Raw genomic sequence first — 24,067 nt, 5'->3', positions numbered from 1 at the left:
TAGAAGGTTACGAATAACATAATATTATAGGTAGATGATTGACCCAGCTTAGGGGAAGGAATTTTTTTCCCTATGGAGAAAATTGTCTTCTACTCTGTGGGTTTTTTGCCTTCCCCAGGATCAACAATCAGAACAGCTGCACTAAAAATAGGCTGAACTAGATGGACATAAGGTCTTCCTTCAGCTTTCAAAACTATGTTACTATTTGCTTGTTCATGGTGAAAGAAAGGAAATATAGAAGAATTAAAAGTAAAAAAAAAATAGGAAATTGACAAAAACGAAAGAAAAAATAAGCTAGCTTGTATTTGAAATACTAGCATTGGCTTGCATTGTCGTTGATAGGCAGTGGTTAAAGGTTAGGTTCCATACATGTCATAGTGGTTGTGTCAGAAGGGGGTCACAAGACCAAGGGCCTGATTCATTAAGGCGTTGTGCACTGGAGTAACATGCGCACAATTCATTAATAGTCATGAGCCCATGTGCTAGGACAAGGTGTTATTCGAGTATGCTCAGGTGCTAACAGGGTGACTACGGCATGCTCAAATACTATGTTTGAGTTCCCATGGCTGTTCGACATCCACAACACATTCAGGGATTACCTGTTTATTAGTATGTGCTAATCAGGGAAAGTTATGAAATGCCCTATAAATATCTGTTCTGTTCCTGATCTGAGGATCTCTGCTTTTAGTTGGGCTGAATCTGTTCTGCACTTTATGTACATGCTCTGTAGGGGGCAGTGCTGTGGAGTCAGTTGAGATGAATCTGTGCTGCACTTTATGTACATGCTCTGTAGGGGGCAGTGCTGTGGAGTCGTAGTTGGGATGAATCTGTGCTGCACTTTATGTACATGCTCTGTAGGGGGCAGTGCTGTGGAGTCGCAGTTGGGATGAATCTGTGCTGCACTTTATGTACATGCTCTGTAGGAGGCAGTGCTGTGGAGTCGCAGTTGGGATGAATCTGTGTGGCACTTTATGTGCATGCTCTGTAGGGGCAGTGCTGTGGAGTTATAGTTGAGATGAATCTGTGCTGCACTTTATGTACATGCTCTGTAGGGGGCAGTGCTGTGGAGTTATAGTTGAGATGAATCTGTGCTGCACTTTATGTACATGCTCTGTAGGGGGCAGTGCTGTGGAGTTATAGTTGACATGAATCTGTGCTGCACTTTAAGTACATGCTCTGTAGGGGGCAGTGCTGCGGAGTTGTAGATGAGATGAATCTGTGCTGCACTTTATGTACATGCTCTGTAAGGGGCAGTGCTGTGGAGTTATAGTGGAGCTGAACCTGTGCTGCACTTTATGTACATGCTCAGTAGTGAGGCAGTGCTGTGGAGTCATAGATGATATGAATCTGTGTTGCACTTTATGTACATGCTCTGTAGGGGGCAGTGCTATGGAGTTGTAATTGAGATGAATCTGTGTTGCACTTTATGTACATGCTCTGTAGTGACCAGTGCTGTGGAGTCGTAGTTGAGATGAATCTGTGCTGCACTTTATGTACATGCTCTGTAGTGACCAGTGCTGTGGAGTCGTAGTTGAGATGAATCTGTGCTGCACTTTATGTACATGCTCTGTAGTGACCAGTGCTGTGGAGTCGTAGTTGAGATGAATCTGTGCTGCACTTTATGTACATGCTCTGTAGTGACCAGTGCTGTGGAGTCAGAGTCAGGGAAATTGAGGAGTCGGAGGTTTGGCTTACCGGCTCCACAGCCCTGGCGCTAAAGTATATTTATAGAGTTAACCATTGAATTTTAAAAAAAAAAAATACATAGTATACATAATGAAGTTCAGAGCATGATATAACTGCATTGTGTGTCACAGTGAGGCCATGGTGGCTCTCCGACAGCTGTTGTATAATATTGATATATCAGAATCTGAGGACGGACATCCTCGTGAGACAGATTCCACTGCTCTCACAGTAGCAATGATGGTTTAATCCAGAAAATATCTATTTTTTTAATATTCAGGGTTGAACAATGCCTTCAACTGAATCCTCTTGCACATGTAAGACTGTTATTTCATTCGAAAAATAACTGTGCCATGTTCTATCGGGTACCATATCCAGGAGCCATGCTACCATGCCATACAACGGTATGTCAAAGCTCTGTGGCTTCATGATGCATACACACGACATCCTATGAGTTGGTGATACACATTTTCATGTAGAAAGTGGCCTACCCCTTTAATACCATATTGGTTATTGGAAAGTTATTTTAGTTTTCATACCCATTCATCATCTTCAGCTCCATCACCTTGGCCACGAGACTCCAGTGCCGGCTCAGAACTGCGAGATTTATTGGCCATAATGTTGTCTGTCCATGAAGCTCCAGTCTGAGCATCCCCAGCAAAATTACACTTTGTCACTGTCCCAATGTCAATTTTTGCCAAGGAAACTAAAGAGAGAAAAGACATTACTTAAAGTTGACTTTGGCAATATCAATGCAGAAGGGAGAAGAACCCTGCTACTAAAACAAGAACAACCCCTGAATAACGTTGATAATAAGCCAACTACAGTATGGATTTGACATAGCCTAAATATTGATAAAAAATCTGACTATTGTTATCTAATCCATCATATTTTATATTGTGTAACTTTTCTAAATCATAAGGTCATGTAATTACAGCAGCCTCTGCGCAGATAGATGCAGGTTCTGCAGTGCAGTGGAGAGTTGTGACTACAGAAGTCTGCTAAGTATACCACTATTAGGCCGGAGTCACACTACCGTAGAATACGGCCGAGTGCTACGCCAGAAAACATCACATAGCACTTGGCCCAGTGTTAATCTATGGGGCAGCTCCTGTCAGCTTTTATTCTCTCAGGCGTATTCGATGTGCGAGTAAAATCACAGCATGCTGCGACTGTCGCCGAGACTCTCCAATGCAAGCCTATGGCTGCGAGAAAAAAAAAAAATTGCACAGCACTAGGACCATGCAAGTGCTGTCCGATTTTTAAGCACCGATGTCCTTTGAAAAGATGGCAATTCATGTGCCGTATACAGTAAAATCACACAGACAGGTTAGGTAGGATAGATATATACACATAGAATACATAGATAAAGGTCAGTGACACACACACACACACATATATATATATATATATATATATATATATAATAACAAAATCAGGTAACATATTGGTCAATAGAGAAATAGCACCAAATAGCGCAAGAAAACCCAAAAGCCAGGGGAAGCACCAACTCCATATCGAATACCAAAGTAAGAGAATAAAGGAGAATGTAGGTGTAAAACATTATATTTTATTAACAACACATAGTAAAATGTTACAAAAGAGTACAAAATTACAATAATAAAGTGCACAAGGATGGAATAAGGACAAGAACCCCCGGTGTGAATAGCCGGGGGTTCCTTTTTTCTCTTACTTTGGTACACATATATATTACATAGATACAGTGCCTTGCGAAAGTATTTGGCCCCCTGGAACTTTTCAACCTTTTCCCATATATCATGCTTGAAACAAAAATATACCAAATGGAAATTTTTGGTGAAGAATCAACGACAAGTGGAACACAATTGTGAAGTTGTACGAAATTTATTGGTTATTTTAAATTTTTGTGGAAATTCAAAAACTGAAAAGTGGGGCGTGCAATATTATTCGGCCCCTATAACGTAATACTTTGCTGCGCCACCTTTTGCTGCGATTACAGCTGCAAGTCACTTGGGGTATGTCTCTATCAGTTTTGTACATCGAGAGACTGAAATTCTTGCCCATTCTTCCTTGGCAAACAGCTCGAGCTCAGTGAGGTTTGATGGAGATCGTTTGTGAAGAGCAGTTTTCAGCTCTTTCCACAGATTCTCAATTGGATTCAGGTCTGGACTTTGACTTGGCCATTCTAACACCTGGATACATTTATTTGTGAACCATTCCATTGTAGATTTTGCTTTATGTTTGGGATCATTGTCTTGTTGGAAGACAAATCTCCATCCCAGTCTCAGGTCTTTTGCAGACTCCAACAGGTTTTCTTCAAGAATGGTCCTGTATTTGGCTCCATCCATCTTGCCATCAATTTTAACCATCTTCCCGGTCCCTGCTGAAGAAAAGAAGGCCCAAACCATGATGCTGCCACCACCATGTTTGACAGTGGGGATGGTGTGTTCAGGCTGATGAGCTGTGTTGCCTTTACGCCAAACATATCATTTGGCATTGTTGCCAAAAAGTTCGATTTTGGTTTCATCTGACCAGAGCATCTTCTTCCACATGTTTGGTGTCTCTCCCAGGTGGCTTGTTGCAAACTTTAAACAACACTTTTTATCGATATATTTGAGAAATGGCTTTCTTCTTGCCACTCTTCCATAAAGGCCAGATTTGTGCAGTGTACGACTGATTGTTGTTTTATGGACAGACTGTCCCACCTCAGCTGTAAATCTCTGCAGTTCATCCAGAGTGATCATGGGCCTCTTGGCTGCATCTCTGATCAGTCTTCTTGTTTGAGATGAAAGTTTAGAGGGGCGGCCGGGCCTTGGTAGATTTGCAGTGGTATGATACTCCTTTCATTTCAATATGATCGCTTGCACAGTGCTCCTTAGGATGTTTAAAGTTTTGGAAATAATTTTGTATCCAAATCCGGCTTTAAACTTCTCCACAACAGTATCACAGACCTGAGAACAACACCAGGTAGCATGATATATTCAGAGGCAAGCAGTGCCAATTGGCACGCAAAAGCTAGAAAACAAGCTCAAGCTCCATAAGAACGTGAAAATGGGAGGACAAAGGAGCATATAAAATAGCAAAAAGTTTATTAACATCATGTCAAATAGTAATAAATTGGTATAAAAAAATTACATAGTATCAGATACCCTCATTGTCTCCTTTCCCTTTGTGTAAGTATCACAAGGCACAGTGTCAGCACAGATGGTATGCAAAAGCTGTTTGACGCTGGGCGAAACGCGCGTCGGGGATCTCCTACAGATCCTTCTCTTGTGTCCCACACCTGGTCCTTATAGGTAAGCGCCATCCTTTTCTTCCTCACTCCCTTATGGGTCTCATTTGATTGTTGTGGGCGGTTCACTGCCGGGACCTTTTACCTGTGGCTGGTATAGCACACCAATGCTTTGGGGTCTCTTTTCCATGGTTCTTACCTTGAGCGCAACATCGGCTTTAACACAGCGGCCATACTGCATCCAATATTTACATTTGCACATATGCCCTGTCATTTTTCCAGGGTAATTAGCACATTATTCTTTAGGGGTCCATATGTGCCTTAATATGTATACCATCTGTGCTGACACTGTGCCTTGAAATACTTACACTCACTGTCTCCTTTCCCTTTGAGTATCTGATACTATGTAATTTTTTGTACCAATTTCTTACTTTTTGACATGATGTTATTGATATGATGTTAATAAACTTTTTGCTATTTTATATGCTCCTTTGTCCTCCCATTTTCACAGTATCACAGACCTGCCTATTGTGTTCCGTGGTCTTCATGACGCTCTCTGTGCATCAAACAGAACCCTGAGACTATCACAGAGCAGGTGCATTTATACGGAGTCTTGATTACACACAGGTGAATTTATCATCATTAGTCATTTAGCACAATATTTGATCATTCAGAGATCCACAATGAACTTCTGGAGTGAGCTGGCTGCACTGAAAGTAAAGGGGCCGAATAATATTGCACGCCCCACTTTTCAGTTTTTGAATTTCCACAAAAATTTAAAAATAACCAATAAATTTCGTTCAACTTCCTAATTGTGTCCCACTTGTTGTTGATTCTTCACCAAAAATTTACATTTGGTATCTTTATGTTTGAAGCATGATATGTGGGAAAAGGTTGAAAAGTTCCAGGGGGCCAAATACTTGAGCAAGGCACTGTAGATGAAAAGCTGGCAAGTCATCTGCCGTGTACTGTAAAATCACTGCAGGAGCCGACAGGATAGAATATCTGGATTACATACAGTAAATACAAATAGAATAGGTACATATACAGATGTCTGTGACAAATACAATTAGTACAGTGTTTGTGCAGCTTATTGTACATGTATTCAATAAAAGATTATTTTTCTGAAAAAAATGGCGTGGGCTCCTGCGCAATTTTCGTAACCAGCAGAGGGAAAGCCGATGGCAGGGGGTCGATGTTTATAGCCTGGGAAGAGGGCAATATCCATGGAGCTTCACAGGCTATTAATATCAGCTCACAGCTGTATACGTAGCCTTTACTGGCTATTACAGTCATATGTTAAAGTTTGGGCACCCCTATTAATGTTAACCTTTTTTCTTTATAACAATTTTGGTTTTTGCAACAGCTATTTCAGTTTCATATATCTAATAACTGATGGACTCAGTTATATTTCTGGATTCAAATGAGGTTTATTGTACTAACAGAAAATGTGTGCAATCTGCATTTAAACAAAATTTGACCGGTGCAAATGTATGGGCACCCTTATCATTTTCTTGATTTGAACTCTCCTAACTACTTTTTACTGACTTCCTGAAGCACTAAATTGGTTTTGTAACCTCATTGAGCTTTGAACTTCATAGCCAGGTGTATCAAATCATGAGAAAAGGTATCTAAGGTGGCCACTTGCAAGTAGTTCTCCTATTTGATTCTCCTATGAAGAGTGGCATCATGGGCTCCTCAAAACAACTCTCAAATGATCTGAAAACAAGATTATTCAACATAGCTTTTCAGGGGAAGGATACAAAAAGTTGTCTCAGAGATTTAACTTGTCAGTTTCCACTGTGAGGAACATAGTAAGAAAATGGAAGAACACAGGTACAGTTCTTGTTAAGCCCAGAAGTGGCAGTCCAAGAAAAATATCAGAAAGGCAGAGAAGAATGGTGAGAACAGTCAAGGACACTCCACACACCACCTCCAAAGACCTGCAGCATCTTTTTGCTGCAGATGGTGTCACTGTGCATCGGTCAACAATACAGCGCACTTTGCACAAGGAGAAGCTGTATGGGAGAGTGATGCGAAAGAAGCCGTTTCTGCAAGCACGCCACAAACAGAGTCACCTGAGATATGCAAAAGCACATTTGGACAAGCCAGTTACATTTTGGAAGAAGGTCCTGTGGACTGATGAAACAAAGATTGAGTTGTTTGGTCATACAAAAAGGCGTTATGCATGGAGGCTAAAAAACACAGCATTCCAAGAAAAACACTTGTTACCCACAGTAAAATTTGGTGGAGGTTCCATCATGCTTTGGGGCTGTGTGGCCAATGCCGGCACCGGGAATCTTGTTAAAGTTGAGGGTCGCATGGATTCAACTCAGTATCAGCAGATTCTTGACAATAATGTGCAAGAATCGGTGACGAAGTTGAAGTTACGCAGGGGATGGATATTTCAGCAAGACAATGATCCAAAACACCGCTCCAAATCTACTCAGGCATTCATGCAGAGGGACAATTACAATGTTCTGGAATGGCCATCCCAGTCCCCAGACCTGAATATCATTGAACATCTGTGGGATGATTTGAAGCGGGCTGTCCATGCTCGGCGACCATCAAACTTAACTGAATTGGAATTGTTTTGCAAACAGGAATGGTCACAAATACCTTCATCCAGGAACCAGGAACTCATTAATAGCTACAGGAAGCGACTAGAGGCTGTTATTTTTGCAAAAGGAGGATCTACGAAATATTAATGTCACTTTTATGTTGAGGTGCCCATACTTTTGCACCGGTCAAATTTTGTTTAAATGCAGATTGCACATTTTCTGTTAGTACAATAAACGTCATTTGAATCCAGAAATATAACTGAGTCTATCAGTTATTAGATATATGAAACTGAAATAGCTGTTGCAAAAACCAAAATTGTTATAAAGAAAAAAGGTTAACATTAATAGGGGTGCCCAAACTTTAACATATGACTGTAAAATGGGAGACCCTAAAAAAATGACGTAGGGTCCCCATATAATTAATAACCAGCAAAGGCTATGCAGACAGCTGCGGGTTGATATTAATAGCCTAGGAAGGGGCCATGGATACTGCCCCCCCCTGGTCTGTCAAGATCCATTTTTGGATCTGTGGCAGATCTGGATTCTCACATATAAACTTTTTTTTTCCTTTCAGGCCATCGGGGGATAATGGCTGTTTTTCCCCCCGGTGGCCGCTGGTGTAATTACATTGCTGCTGAGTTTTCTGATGCTGGTGGTGACCACTCCCACCATTCTTTAAAAGGTCGCCTGGTGCATCAGCTGACAGTCGGTGTTAGAGTTCATGCTACAGCGGCCTTGCTGGAGGAATGAGGTTGCTGGGAGCGGTGGTGCCTCAGCTGTTTATGTTGTATCTGGTTTTGTGATCCTGCTGTGAGGTGCTTTACAGCAGAAAGCAAAGTGTTGTATTTTTGTTACCCTGTTCCTTTTGCTGTCTGTCTATCCTTAAATTGGGTTGTATTAGTGCAGCGGTGGGACCAGTGTCCTCACTTGCCAATTCCCTACTTAGGGATAGATGCAGGGCAAGCGAGGGCTTAGGTATCCTGCTCGGCGACAGGTTGAAAGAACCTGTATAGGGACGCTAGTAAGATCAGGGCACTTCCTCAGGTGAGTGCAGGAGGTGTCCATTTTCCCCGTTCCCTACCGACAGGGCCCACCGTTGTTAAAGTTTCCCTGCTGTCCCCTGGTGTGTTTTTTGTTTTGATCTTTGGTGACTGACCAATCGGTGGGTCGTGTCGCACTGGTCAGTCACTCCATGACACCCCCAGGCTAAAAACATCAGCTCTCAGCCGCCCCAGAAAAGGCACATCTCTACTATGCGCCAATTCTGGCACTTAGCCTCATGTCTTTGCCTCAGTATCTTTGCTACATCTAGATGGCAGGCTGCATGGTTGCATGATGCGACCATACAGTCTGAAATCCAGCAGAGCTGGACTCGTCATGGGACAAATGGATTAGCAGTATCTCTGCGGAAAGAAAGGTGAGGAATAGCTTAGTTACTCACCGATAACGGTGTTTCTCGGAACCCATGACCGCACCACGGAGAGAGGGGATCCGCCCATCAAGGACAGGAACCTACAGATAAAAAGGCGGCACCTCTCCTCCGCCCCCAGTTGGTTACAGAGCATCAGAGGGTCTCCAGGTTAGTTAACAACAAAAGTATATACATATTATAATATTGCATATTATCAAGAAGCACCGTGTCTAAACAAAAACACTCTAAACACAGTAAATCGTGCTTACCGCACACGTGAAGGGGGGAATAAGCGGGTGCTGTCATGGGTTCCGAGAAACACCGTTATCGGTGAGTAACTAACCTATTCTCTCTCACCCATGACAGCCCCACGGAGAGAATTTCAAGAGATTGGTAGCTTAGGGAGGGACCACCACCTGAAGGACCCTTCTCCCGAAAGTCAGGTCAGACATAGAGGCTAGATCTAAACGATAGTGTTTGAAAAAGGTAGAAGGTGTTGACCAGGTGGCCGCCTTACAGATGTGTTCTATCGATACCTCTGATCTTTCTGCCCATGAGGTCACCATTGCCCTTGTAGAGTGAGCTTTTAAACCCTCTGGGATGGTATTCCCACTGGATGAATATGCCAGTGTAATCGCATCCCTTATCCACCTTGCTAGGGTACTCTTGGATGCCTTGAGTCCCTTCTGAGGTCCCTGAAAACACACAAAGAGAGAGCCTTCCTTCCTACATCCCTTGGTGGCCTCTAAGTACTGAACTAGGCACCTCTTCACATCTAGGGTGTGAAACCTCTCCTCTCCCCTATTCCTAGGATTTGGGCAGAAGGAAGGAAGGACTCATTATTGAGACCTATGAAAGTGTGTTGCTATCTTAGGTAGATATGCAGGGTCAGGTTTCAATATGACTCTATCGTCTAAGATTTTAGTGAATGGTGGCATTGCTGACAGAGCTTGAATATCGCTCACCCTGCGAGCGGATGTTAGGGCCACTAGAAGTACAGTTTTTAATGACAAGGTGTTTAGGGATGCTGATTGGATGGGTTCGAATGGGGGCCCTGTTAGTGCAGATAGTACTAGGTTTAGATCCCATGATGGTAATTTCTGGGTAATTATTGGTCTAGACCTGGCTGCGGCCCTAATAAATCGTGCTACCCAAGGGTTGCCTGCCACGTCCTGGTTATAAAGGTCACCTAGGGCCGCTATCTGTACCTTCAATGTGTTAGTCGCCAGCCCCTGTTCTAACCCCTTTTGCAGAAATTCAAGAATTTTGTCAATCTGGATTCCATCCTGAACCCTTGCCCCGAGGGTGGATAGAAATTTCCTCCAAGTTCTCCCATAGGCTCTCGTGATCGGTTTCCTACTCTTTTGTAGTGTAGAAACCAGGTTTTCTGAGAACCCCCTCCCCCTCAGCAGTGCCCTTTCAAATTCCATGCTGTTAAATGGAGGTTCACTGCCCTGGGGTGTAACACTGGTCCCTGAAACAGTAGGTCCGTGAGATCTGGTAGGACCCAAGGGTCGGTAAATTGACAGCATTCTCAGCCAGGAGAACCAGAAGGGGGCTATTAGTATTATTCTTGCTTTGTCCTCTCTGACTTTTCTTATGACCGCCGGGATGAGAATGGTCGGCGGAAAGGCATACATTAGGCCCTGTGTCCACGGGAGCATAAACACATCCAGGGTCCGGGGATTTCCCCTGGGGTCTAGGGAACAAAATGCTTCCACTTTTTTGTTTTTGTGGTCGGCAAACAGATCTATGTCCGGGGTTCCCCACATTTTTACAATCTGTCGAAAAATGGACTGTTTTAGGACCCATTCTCCCTGGCGTAACTGGGTGCAGCTCAGAAAGTCTGCTCTCTGGTTTTCTGTTCCCCGTATATGCAGTGCAAAGAGGGATAGTAGGCTTGTCTCAGCTAGGGTGAAGATTTTGGAGGATGTGTTCATTAGTGCCCGGGACCTGGTTCCCCCCTGGTGATTTATGTAGGCCACCGTCACCTGATTGTCCGAAAGTATGCGGACGTGGTGACCCCGCAGCATGGGTAGGAAGTGTTAGGGCATAACTTACTGCCAAGAGTTCCTTTTGGTTCGAGGAGGCTTCAATTCCTGACCTCCCCATTCCCCCTGAGCCACCTTGTTGCCCATATGTGCTCCCCATCCCATGGGACTGGCATCCGTGGTAATTATGTGTGTGATTTTTATTACCCAGGGAATCCCTTTGGATAGGTTGTCTCTGTTTCCCCACCAAGCTAGAGAATGAATAGTTTTGGAGTCTAGTGTAACGTGACCTTCCAAGTGACCTGATAATGCTAACTGGTTGGCTAATACATCTCATTGAAGATCTCTCGTATGTAGCTGTGCAAATTGGACTGCCGGCAGGCAGGCGGAGAGGGACCCTAGTAGTGACATGGAAGGGTTCTGAATTGCTCTTGCTACCATCTGAGCAATTCTCTCTTTTTTGTGGTCCGGCAGGTAACACTCTTGGGTGTTTGAGTCTAGTGTTAGTCCTAGGAACTCCTGAACTTTGCTGGGCTCCAACCTCGATTTTTTTTTTCAGGTTTAGAAGCCAGCCGAGGTTCTGTAGAGTGTTCATCACTCTGTCCATCTGTTCCTTGCATTTTTGGGCCGAATTGCTTGCTATTAAAAAATCGTCCAAATATGGGATTATTAAAATATCCTGCTCTCTTAGGTGAGCCATCATTTCTGCTACAAGTTTCGTGAAAACTTGTGGGGCTAGAGAAATTCCAAATGGCAGAGCCCTGTATTGAAACTCCCTTATTTCGCCCTCTATGGAGACCGCCAGTCTGAGGTATTTTCGGGAGTCTTTGTGGATGGGGACGTGATAGATCTCAGCGATGCGTACTAATACTGTCATGAAGCAATGTGGGAAGAAAATTTTGGTGGTTGACTTGATTGACTCCATTTTGAATTGCTGGTTTTTGGCATAATCATTTAACCTTTTTAGGTTTATAATTGTCCAGAAGGTACCGTCCGGTTTGGTCACTAGAAAGAGAGGGGAGTAGAACCCTCTGCCTCTCTCCTGCAGGGGAACCTCCTGGAGGACTCTTTTGCTTAGTAAGCTTAGGACCTCTTTTTCGAGAGCTTTTTGTTCTTGTATTGAAGATCTTAGTGGAGTTATCACATATTTTTTAGGTGGAAGAGAGAGAAAGTCTATCCTTAGTCCTGATGCTATCAACTTTAATAACCAAGGGTTGTTCGATATTTTCCTCCAGGCTGGGAGAAGAAAGCTTAGCCTCTCTCCCACCCTGGGCAAACAGTCACTTGGAGGGCTTCTTGTCTCGGGACGAGTTACCGAAGAAGAACCCCCTATCTCTCCTTCTGTTATCCCATTTCTGTTCTCTCGGGGGTCGCCTCTGAAAAAACTTTTTGTTTCAAAAGGACCTTTTAAAGCCTGTAGGACCCAGGTTTGGGAATCCCTTTTTGTCCCCTGCCTTTTGGAGGATATCATCCAGTGTCTCTCTGAATAGGAATTTTCCTTCGCAGGGGATCGAGCATAGTTTCATCTCCGTCTGTAAGTCGCCTGGCCAACATTTGAGCCACAGCGTTCTTCGGGCTGCGTTTGACAGGGCTGCTGCCTTGGATGACAACCTCACTGAATCAGCTGATGAGTCTGCTAAGAAGGCCGCTGCTCCCCTTATTACTGGAATGGATTACAGGATCTTCTCCCTGGGTGTACCTTCCCTTGACTGTTTCTCTAGTTGATCCACCCATACCATGAGGGCCCTGGAGGTACATGTTGCCGCTATGGCTGGCCTAAGATTTCCCCCAGCTGATTCCCAAGTGCCCTTGAGGAAGGTATCGGCCTTTTTATCTAAGGGGTCTTTTAGAGTACCCATGTCCTCAAAGGGGAGTGCAAATTTTTTTGAGGCCTTGGCGACCGCTACGTCTAGTTTCGGGGCTTTGTCCCAAGACGTGAATGCCTCCTCGTCGAATGGGTATTTCCTCCTAAGGGTAGGGACCTATCCGGTCTTTCTCATTCTTTTTTTTATCAGGCCCTGTACATTCTCGTTTAGTGAGAACACTCTGCGTTTCTTCTGGCCCAGTCCCCCAAACATTATGTCCTGGACTAATCTATCAGGCCGAGGGTCTTGCCACCCCCATGGTAGACTTTTACTGCCTTTACTAACATGTCTACCTCATCTAGGGGAAAACAGTGACGGCCCCCCCGTTTCTTCGTCTGAGGATGACGAGTCGGTGTCCGAAGTCTGTGAGGTAACCTCCCCTGACGTCAAGATCTCTGACTGGGAACCTGCTACTACATCCCTCCTTTTTGCTTTCCCTTTGTGTTTTAGGGATGAAAGGGCGCTCTGAAACTCCGATCAGATTACAGCTCTTAGATCCGAGGCGTAATCCGGGGTTTCATCACAAAGAACTTCCTGTATCCATGATTCGCAGAGCTTTTTATCCCAAGAGGCTGGTAGGGCTCTGCTACAGGTGGGGCAATGATTGGAGGGTTAATCCAAGGAAGGTGACTTGCTCCTCGCAGCCAACCTGCTGCGCTGCGTGGAGTGGCTACTGGACCGGCCCTCGCGCCTGTCCTTATCTTTTTGCCGGTGATGGTGGTGTTGCTGCTGCCTGTTCTGCTGCTCCTCTTGCTGGTCGCTGTCCTCCATACTTACAGGACGCTTCCAGCAAGGAGTAGCTTCCCTTTTTCAAGTTTCCCGGCCGTGACGTCACTTCCTCTCCCAGCCTGCACCGTTCTTTGCCCCGGGGAGCGCACAGTGCGCATGCGCCGACCGCGGGGACCTGGAAGTCATCTCCTACATTTCTGGGGCAGTGCCATATTGGTACACCTCTGTACCGTGGCGCTGCCCGCGCGTGTCCCGGGTCTCCCCCAGCCCCAGTCTCCTTTCCGGAGCGGCGGCTCGGTCCTCTCCCCCCCGATCTCCCTGTCGAGCCCGTCGGCTGCAGCGGTGGCGGCTTCAGGAACCGACCCCGCCGCGACAGGTGCATCCCCGCTGTCAAGACCACGGACGGGACGGCCCTGGATTCCTGCTTAAGGTAAGCTGCTGCCGCTGCTGCTGGTTCCACGGGTCACCCGTCAAGGACAGGAACCCAACTGGGGGCGGAGGAGAGGTGCCGCCTTTTTATATGTAGGTTCCTGTCCTTGATGGGCGGATCCCCTCTCTCCGTGGTGCTGTCATGGGTGAGAGAGAATATTGTTGTTTGTCGTTTTTAACTCTTTTGCAGATGACGAAGACATCGGGGAATGAGTAAGATCATAAGTATGGTTTAATTAAGATTATTAAAGGAATCTGTGTCATTCTTTTAATTAAAGGACTTTTTTCTGGGTGTCTGTTTTCATACAATGTGACAATGGGGTTAGTAATGGGGGCGTCTTATTGACGCCACTCCATTACTAACCTTGGGGCTTGATGTCACCTGACAATACAAAGGTGACATCAACCCCCCCAAGCCACCGCTACAGGGTAAGTGGGAAGAGCGAGGCTAAGTGCCAGAATTAAGATGTGCCTTTTCTGGGGCAGCATAGAGCTGATGTTTTAGCCTGGGGGGGCCAGTATCCATGGCCACTTCCTAGGCTATTAATATCAGCTGTCTGCATAGCTTTTGCTGGTTATTAATTATAGGGCACCCTCCGGTTTTTTTTTGGGTTTTTTTTTAGGGTTCCCCATTTTAATAGCCAGTAAAGGCTAAGTATACTGTTGTGAGCTGGTATTAATAGCCTGGAAAGTGCCATGGATATTACCCCCTTCGCATGCTATAAACATCGTCCCCCAGCCGTCGGCTTTCCCTCTGCTGGTTACGAAAATTGTGCAGGCGCCCTCACCATTTTTTTCAGGAAAATAATCTTTTATTAATTAAATACATGTACAGTTATTTGCATACACACTGCATTAATTGTATTTGTCACTGATATCTATTCTAAATGTATTTACTTTATGTAATCCATCTCTTCTATTCTGTTGGCTCCTGTTGTGATTTTACAGTACACGGCAGATGAATTGCCAGCTTTTCTTCTATGTAATATAAATACACACACACATATACATATGTGTGTGTGTCACTGACATCTATATATCTAAGTGTATATATCTATTCTATTTAATCTATTCTAACCTGTCATGCTGTGATATTACTGTACGCGGCACATGAATTGCCAGCTTTTATTCTATCTGTAACTATTATACTCTAAACTCCTCCCTCTAGACCTGTCCTCCGCTTTCGACACAGTTGACCACTGCCTCCTACTACAGATCCTCTCCTCCTTTGGCATCAAAAACCTCGCCCTATCCTGGATCTCCTCATACCTCTCCAACAGCACATTCAGCAGCAGCACTACCTCCTCATCCCACCCTCTCTCTGTTGGGAGTCCCCCAAGGCTCTGTTCTAGGACACCTACTCTTCTCAATCTATACACTTGGGGCAACTCAAAGTCCTATGGAAACCAGTACCACCTTTATGCCGATGATATTCAGATCTACCTCTCTGGCCCAGATGTCACTTCTCTGCTCTCCATAATCTCTGTCATGGTTAGGACACGGTTAATGTCCTGGTTTCTCAGGGTTAATTTTGCTGGCCTCCCTTTGGATCTGGGAGGGGTATTTATACTCACTCCAGACTAGGATTCCCTGTCAGCTATACTGTTATTCTAGCTGTGTGTCTGACCCCCTGGTGTGCGTGTATACTGCATTGCTTGTTTGATTCCCATGTATGACCCGGTCTGTCCCCTCACGCTGTTCTGTCTCACGTTTTGGTATTATTGTTTTCTCCAGTTCTGACCTCCTGGCTTGGCTATTGTTACTCCATTACCGTTTGCCCCTATTGTACCGTCTATTGCCCGTTCTGGTTTTATGATCTATTGCTACGTCCTGACTATCCACTCTGTCTAATCCCTTTGGTACTGTCCTGCTATCTCATGCTTTGACCCCGGCTTGATCTGGTTTCCATCCCTGTCTATGCCCCTTGGTAACTTGTCCCATAGTTACCTTTCTAGGAGTTTCCCTGCAGCTCCTAGGTCTGTGGAGCTTAGGCCACTCCCCCAGCAGTCACGTGCTTCAGGTCCTGATAGTCTGAAGCACGCATCGTCACCGCTGCTGCCCTGCTCCACAGGTATCTTTGAGCACTGTTTTTGTACTCAGGATACGCGCACTGGCTCAGTGAGCAAGTGCAGTGCGGTGTTCATGACACTCGGAGTGTCTATCAGCCATATCCTCCGTCTTCTGCTCCCGCTTCCTCAAACTCAATGTGGACAAATCTGAACTGATCATCTTTCCCCCATCTCACAGATCTTCCTTACCCGACTTATCTATAACAATTGACGACATCATGCTTTCCCCCGTACCAGAGGTCCGCTGCCTCGGAGTAACCCTTGACTCTGCCGTGTCCTTCAAACCCCACATCCAAGCTCTCGCCACCTCAAAAATATTTCCAGAATCCATCCCTTCCTCAACCGTCAATCTACTAAAATGCTTGTGCATGCCCTCATCATCTCTCGCCTCGACTACTGCAACATCCTTTTCTGTGGCCTCCCTGCTAACACCCTCGCACCTCTCTAGTCCATCTTTAACTCTGCTGCCCAACTAATTCATCTCTCTCCTAGCTACTCCTCCACTTCTCCCCTCTGCAGATCTCTTCACTGGCTCCCATTCCCTCAGCGTATCCAATTCAAATTACTAATACTGACTTACAAGGCCATCTATAACCTGTCTCCTCCATATATCTCTGAACTAATCTCCCGATATCTTCCCTCACGTAATCTCCCGTCCTCCCAAGACCTCCTTCTCTCCTCCACACTTCTTCGCTACTCACCCAACAGCCTTCAAGACTTCTCCCGCTTAGCCCCCATCCTCTGGAATTCTTTGCCCCAACACGTCCGACTATCAACCACATTTGGATCCTTCAGACGCAACCGGAAAACTTCAGGAAAGCTTACAACCTGCAATGATACCCGCTGCCTCCTCACCACTACTGGAGCTACTGCCTCACCATCACTGAAGCTGCTGCAACCCCCCAACCTTCTGTCACCTTCCCCACCATCCTGTAGAATGTAAGGGTCCTCTCTCCCCTCTATATCAGTCTGTGATTGTTAGTTTGTTTACTGTAAGTGATATCTGTAATTTGTATGTAACCCCTTCTCATGTACAGCACCATGGAACCAATGGTGCTATATAATAATATTATACATTTATGTGTGTGTGTTTTGACAAATATTTCCTTTGAAAATGATATGTAAATGACGGAGAATTGCTGTATCGCATTGCAATCAGATAGCAATCGGACTGTATTTGGATGTAAATCCAATGCTAGGTATGAAAAATCGAATTGTACTCGCATGACACTCGGCGCCTCTTTGCAGGGAGACTTGGTCCAATATTTCATACGTTTAGTGTGACTCCAGCGTTATACCAGTATACAGCTATATATGTGTAGCAGCTGATGGGTCAGGATTTATGAAGCCGAGCCAACAAGAAAGCAGGTAACAAAATAAAAATAATCTAAGATGTTGGAGAAGTTGGGGAAGCACTTGTGCATAGAGTATTATTAATAGGGCAATGACCTTACATATAAATGGTCCGTCTCCCAAGGTTTTCACTCGTAGCTGTTCGCCAAACTCAAGTTCGGTCTTCTCCATTTCGGCTTCTGGCAGCCAAAATGCAACGCTGTCTTTGGGCGTAAACCTCACACTGATTTTCAGCAGCTCCTCCTTGTTAATAAGACGTTTCAGCTCCTCTGTTTGGAGTCTGTCGGTCTCACCTTTTGCTTCCACTTCTGGTACAGAAAATTTAGGTATTAATATAAACCATTCTGACACCAATTCAATACTGTAGAAGATTCAGATCATGGAGATTTCTGGTCTCTACAGATCTAATACGTTTTGGAAATCTGTTCATGTAGACACAGACCTAAGTGACGCATATGAGCTCTGCATATATTGTAGCCTCCACTTTTGTTTTATGGCCACAATTCTTAATTTATACAAGGTACATGTTTTACAAAATGTTAGATGCATAAAATATAATGTGCTGGGTGGCAATTTTACAATATGTTGTGAAAAAGGTTAAAGGGGTTAAACAATTGTCAAATCTTGTCATTCAGATAGATATAAGATCCAGCAAACGGATCACTGGCCCCAGCACTCATCTACTGCGCAAATAATCTGACCTGTTCACAGAATTCTAAAGCATTAGGATATGTTCACACGTTTTTGCAGTGTTTTTTCCCACAGAAAAAAAAAATCTGGAAAATCTGCATTAATATGTGTTTTTTTAATAAGTCCGCTGATGGGCTGGAGCGCACAAGTGAGTACTGGGAATGGTTACTTTTATTTCACATGGGGACATAGGATATATAAAGAGGATGTCCACTGACCTAGATATTACAATGTTAATGGCTTATGTAAATTTGTATACATAGGGATCTTTAACCCCTTAGTGACCGAGGCAATTTTGACCTTAATGACCAGGCCAAATTTTACACTTCTTACCACTGTCACTTTACGAGGTAAAAACTCTGGAACGCTTCCATGGACACCGGTGATTCTGAGAATGTTTTTTCGTCATTTATTGTACTTCATGATAGTGGTAAAAATTTATTTGATATGACTTGTGTTTATTAGTGAAAAAAAAAGAAAAAAAAAAAAAAAATCAGAAATTGGGCGAAAATTTTGAACTTTTTGCAATTTTCAAACTTTTAATATTTATGCCTTTAAATCAGAGCGTGATGTCACACAAAATAGTTCAGAAATAACATTTCCCACATGTCTACTTTACATCAGTACAGTTTTTGGAAACAGGAGAACTTGCACAACAAATGTTGTGGTCCATTTTCTTCTTAGTACGCCAATGCACCATTTGTAGAAGAAATCTACTGTTTGGACGCACGGCAGGGCTCGGAAGGGAAGGAGCGCCGTTTGCCTTTTTGAATGTAAAATTTGCTGGAATAATTATCGGATGCCGTTGTGTTTGGACAGCCCCTGATGTGCCTAAACAGTGAAAATGAAAAGTTTAAATGTTTTCACTAAATTTCCGAATTCTTTCACAAATAAACACATAACTCATATTGAACATATTTTACCACTATCATGAAGTCCACTATTTCACAAAAAAACAATCTGAGAATTAGTTGGATCCGTTGAAACGTTCCAGAATTATAACCTCATAAAGTGACACTGGTCAGAATTGTAAAATTTGGCCTGGTCATGACTGTTAATACAGGCTTGGGCTGAAGGGGTTAAGTTATCTTAGTGACTGCCTTTCCTTTATGACTTTTTAGCAAAATGAATACTAGGTATGTGTTAGTGAAAATATTTTTATAGTTACAATATACAGTATTACTCTACAGCGCTAACATTTGTGTGTAATACCTACTGTAAGAAGACATGAGATGGCCAGTGTTCACCTTCTTTGTGTCACTAAAGTTAGGCTCAATTTCGTTCCCTTTACTGTCAAACTTCCTCCGATGTATCGTGCTTGGTCTCATGTAGAGAATGTACCATCGTTCCTAGTATACCAGAAGACGATCATTTAAAAAAACAAACAAAAAAAACCACAGGGCTAAAAACCATATCAGGAACAAAATGACTTCAAGGACAAGGCTTAATTTGGCGTCCTTGAGCAAACATTGCATTCCTGGAGCCATAATATTTTAATCTTGGCGTAGCTGTACCACGGGCTTGTTTTTTGCAGGATGCGTTGTATTTCTCCATGGCACCATGTTGATGTACATATAACTTGCTATATAACTTTTTACATACAGTGACTTGCGAACGTACTCAACCCCCCTTGGCATCTTTCGTGTTTTGCTACCACCCAACTGGGAATTTTACTGTTTTTTGAGTGCGTGCATCAGTTCATGTAGAGAACATGCCTACAACTGTGAACATTTGGTTTTCTTTTTATTGTGAAGCAAACAACAAATAGGACAAAATAACTGAAAACTTTGGTGCGCATAACTATTCACCCCCCTAACATCAGTACTTTGTAGAGCCTCATTTTGCGGCAGTTACAGCTGCAAGTCGCTTTGGATAAGTCTCTGAGTTTTCCCCATCTTTCCACTGAGATTTTTGCCCATTCCTCAAGGCAAAACTGCTCCAGCTCCTCCAAATTAGATGGTTTCCTCTGGTGAACAGCAATCTTCAAGTCTGACCACAGATTCTCAATTGGATTAAGATCTGGGCTTTGACTAGGCCACTCCAAAACATTTTCACATTTCCCTTTAAACCACTTGAGCATTGCTTTAGTAGTATGCTTTGGATCACTGTACTAGTGAACTGTTAACCTCTGTCCCCGTCTCAAATCACTAACAAACTAAATCAGGTTTTGCAAAAGAATATCCCTGTATTTCGCACCATCCATCTTTCCTTCGACTATGGACCATTCTCCCTGTCCCTGCTGCCCAAAAACATTCCCACAGCATCATGTTGCCACCACCATGTTTCACTGTGGGGATGGTGTTCTTGGAGTGATGAGCGGTGTTGGTTTGGTGCCAGACACACCATTTACCTTGGTGACCAAAAAGTTCAATTTTGGTTTCATATGACCACACATCCTTCCTCCATACATTTAGGGAGTCTCCCATGCCTTTTGGTAAACTCGAACCAAGCCTTACAATTTGTGTGTGTAAATAAAGGCTTTTTTATGCCCACTTTTCCATAAAGGCCACCTCTGTGGAGTGTACAGCTTATTGTGGTCGTATGGACAGATACTCCAGTCTCTGCTTAGGAACTCTGCAGCTCTTTCAGGTTTACCTTTGGTAGCTGTGCTGCCTCTCTGATTAATACCTTCCTTGCCCGGGCTGAGCGTTTTGGTGGGTGGCCCGCTCTTGGCAGGTTTATTGTGGTACCTTGTTCTTTCCATTTGATGATAATGGATTTGATGGTGCTCCCGTGGCTCATAAGAGATTGGGATTTTTTTTTTAATAACCTAACCCTGACATGTACTTCTCAACAACTTTGTCCCTGACTTGTTTGTAGATCTCCTTGGTCTTCATGGTGATGTTTGGTTAGTGGTGCCTCTTGTTTAATGGTGTTGCATCCTTTCAAACAAGGTGTGTATATACTGACAGACCATGTGACACTTATATTGCACACAGGTGGACTTCCTTTCACTAAGCATGTGACTTGCTTCATAGCAAAAGTGGTGAACACATACGCACATGCCAATTTTTAGTCATTTAATCCCATAAATTTAAATTTATCATTAATATTTTTCTCACTTCACCAACGTAAAGTATTTAGCTCTGATGCATCACACACAAACTGGATTACAAAAATATTTGTAATGTAACAAAATAGGTCAAAAGCAAAGGGGGGTGAATTCCTTTGCAAGCCACTGTAGCTAGCTATGTAGCTTTCTATTATATAAAAGCCCCCTCTCTCTTTCTCTCCCTTCCATCTCTAGTTGTCAGGAGACAACCATGTGGTTGCGCATACTGCCGGCTGCATTCTGACTAGACGTACGTGGCATTGCTCAATTCACTTGTATATGGTGAGGCCACGCACATCTAGTTGGAATGTGGAGGGCAGTATGCATATTGCATACATGTGGTTACATGGCCACCTGCTCCCAGCACCACAGAATCCTGAGAGAATTCACAAGTCTGCAGTCAGATACAATGACTGTAGATTTTCATACCAAACCTAGCAACCCTTTTAAAGAGTTTAACCAAAAAGGTCTCTCTGGCTGTGGATTCCCAAATCTCTTTTTGTTTCATGTAAAATTTAAAGTTAACCTCTCACTAATTCTGCTTTCACACTTGCCAATTTTATGCATGCAGTATTACTAGCGTGTCTATAGTGGCTCGTAGCGGGAGTATACAATAAAAATGATATTGCTCACAATTGTTTAAACCACTCATAAATATGGCTTAAAAAATTATGGGTGTACATTGCCAAAGCAACTATGCCATCTGAAATCTATAATGTGGTCGTGGCGCACGGGCTGTTTCAGTCTTGCCCGCAGTCCGAGACAGCCTAAGGGCTGAAGCCACTTGCCCACAGGCGGCACAATGCAGCCATTCTCCCCTGCCCGGCATCCAGATGTCACCACTATCTGCATCAAATCTCAGTGAAAATGGTGGAGGAGGGAGACAACAGATGCGGTTACATCATTACATCACATCTGCTGTGCGGAGTCAGTGCACACAGCAAAGACCGAAGCAGAGTGGGGGAACGGGAGCAAGGTATGTGGGTTTTTGTTTTATATGTTTGAATGTTTTTGGGATGTGTGTCTGTGTATAGGGGTGCTCATACTGTATAGCAGAGGCTCTGTCTGGGCTCATACTGTATATTTGGGGGCCTGTATGGGCTCATACTGTATATAGGGGTGGCTGTGTGGGGGCTCATACAGTATATAGGGAAATGCCAACCGACTTCTGCTCAATATTAAGTGATACAATATTAATTATAATTAATATTGAGCAGAATTAATTTTAATCTATTGGTTCGGCCTCCACAATAGTCATGGTCTGTCATGTGGCCGTCAGCTCGAACAATTCAGAAAACTTATTTGGATCTCACTTTACTTGTGAAAAAGATATTTACATGACTGCGTTCCCCACGATAATTACAAGACTGCGTTCCCCATCTCTGGGCCTGTATTATATCTCAGGACACAGACTATGACTCCATGCTCGATATGACACATGTTCTCTTTGAGGTCTGTCTCACTAGTCGTGGACCACGGTCTCTCATCCATGATTTTTGCTGGTATCACGCCTACAACAGCATGACTGAGAAAACAGGGCAAAGAGGAGGAGAAATGGCTTTTTTTCAGACAGCACTTAACAGTTATTTGTAATAAAGGCATGATTAAAAACATTATTAGGAGTCTGATAAACTGCTCCTATTGCATTAAAGGGGTAAATGCCCTTGGCAGGTTCCCTTTAATACATATAAAAGGACTAAAACAAATGGCAATAAAAAGCAAAAGAACAAGTCAGGTGAGTGAACATCAGAAAATAGAGAAGTGATTGCTTGTAAGCAGTAGAATTGATCCTCCTAGCTCAGCGGCACCGTATTCACCATGCAGTGTACAAACTCATGTAGATGTCATTGTACAGCTAAAAATCAATAAAACATACTGCCGCCTGACTGCAAGACATCTGAAATATAAAAGGACTATTTGAGTAAACCTAGCCTCCTTAGCGCAATCTATAGACCTCGCTCCAGTCCTTATCATTATTCCAGCTGCACACTGAGCAAACCTTTGTATGACACTAGAGCCATACAGAGATACTTCTAGCAGAGGCCCATACTCTAGAATGTGCCCTATAACCCCAACTACCCAGGAGAATGCAGATAACGCCATGCTGGTGTGCCATATAAAACCGCTGATGGACTCCCTAATGGACAGTTAGAGTAGAAATTAAACTTTTCAGTTTTCTCTGTGGTGCTTATAAATGAGTATAACTATGCCAAAGTGGACGTCTCAAATAATCAAGTACCCTGTGAGCGTACACTGGGTTAATACTGCATAAGTGGATGGAGTCATGTGAAAATATGTCCTTAGGTATACACATTTTGGATGAGTGTGGTAGACCCTCGTAGTGTAATCCTGCCCCATCGCTATATGCAATGCTACAGATAAAATGCAAACAAAATGTCATTCTCCAAAACACACTGAATAAACCACCTGTTCAGATGACCTTGCACCCATACTGCTGTAGCAGAGGTAGAAAATAGTCAGGGGGATTTAATGGACTGTCTGCTCACCTTCTTCCCATTGATGTCTGTGATAGCATGGCGAGAGTAATCCACTAGTGCCCCTTCCAGAAGAATGCCTGGTCCACTATAAAACAAAATATACAGTGTGACAATAATCCGCAGTGGATATGCATCCTGCAATTATGGAACAATTAGTTCTCCTGCTGAATTGTCAGATAAATAGCATGAAGCGTCTACTGTACACTGAGGGTCTGACAATGTCAAAAACGTAAGGCACTTTGTACAAGGTGTATCCAAATATGGATGGTTTCTATCGCTAATATCCCACCACTCCATGTGCCAAGCCAGGTCTCATCTAAGCTGGGCAAGAGAAGGGAAACCAGGCACACCGCTTACAATTAAAACCTTGTCTAGAAAAGATGTGTCTGGGAAAGATGTCTGGATAAAATAAAAAATGGTTATCCACTACTAGGACAACCCCTTCTTGATCAAAATGTTTGGCTCCCATAAAATAATAACTGTTGTGAATTAGCTTTCTGGCCTACCTCTGGTTGCTAGTGAAGG

At 43.7% G+C, this 24,067-nt stretch overlaps 1 protein-coding gene across 1 annotated transcript in view; it reads right to left on the bottom strand.

Moving 5' to 3' along the window:
* ARPIN (actin related protein 2/3 complex inhibitor) overlaps nt 1–24,067 on the bottom strand; it is a 56,825-nt gene that overhangs the window by 6,765 nt on the left and 25,993 nt on the right. The window contains exons 2-5 of the mRNA XM_073568656.1: nt 23,552–23,627; nt 19,209–19,341; nt 17,404–17,610; nt 2,223–2,389 (exon numbers count right to left, since the gene is read on the bottom strand). Coding sequence (XP_073424757.1) covers nt 2,223–2,389; nt 17,404–17,610; nt 19,209–19,341; nt 23,552–23,627 — 583 coding nt within the window. The remainder of the gene's footprint in view (nt 1–2,222; nt 2,390–17,403; nt 17,611–19,208; nt 19,342–23,551; nt 23,628–24,067) is intronic.

The sequence above is a fragment of the Dendrobates tinctorius genome, unplaced genomic scaffold (genome assembly GCF_039654945.1).
Source record: "Dendrobates tinctorius isolate UK_male_01 unplaced genomic scaffold, ASM3965494v1 ptg000022l, whole genome shotgun sequence".
Lineage (NCBI taxonomy): Eukaryota > Metazoa > Chordata > Amphibia > Anura > Dendrobatidae > Dendrobates > Dendrobates tinctorius.
Note: the sequence above shows the minus strand (reverse complement) of the source record. Positions and strands in the feature narration are given on the sequence as shown.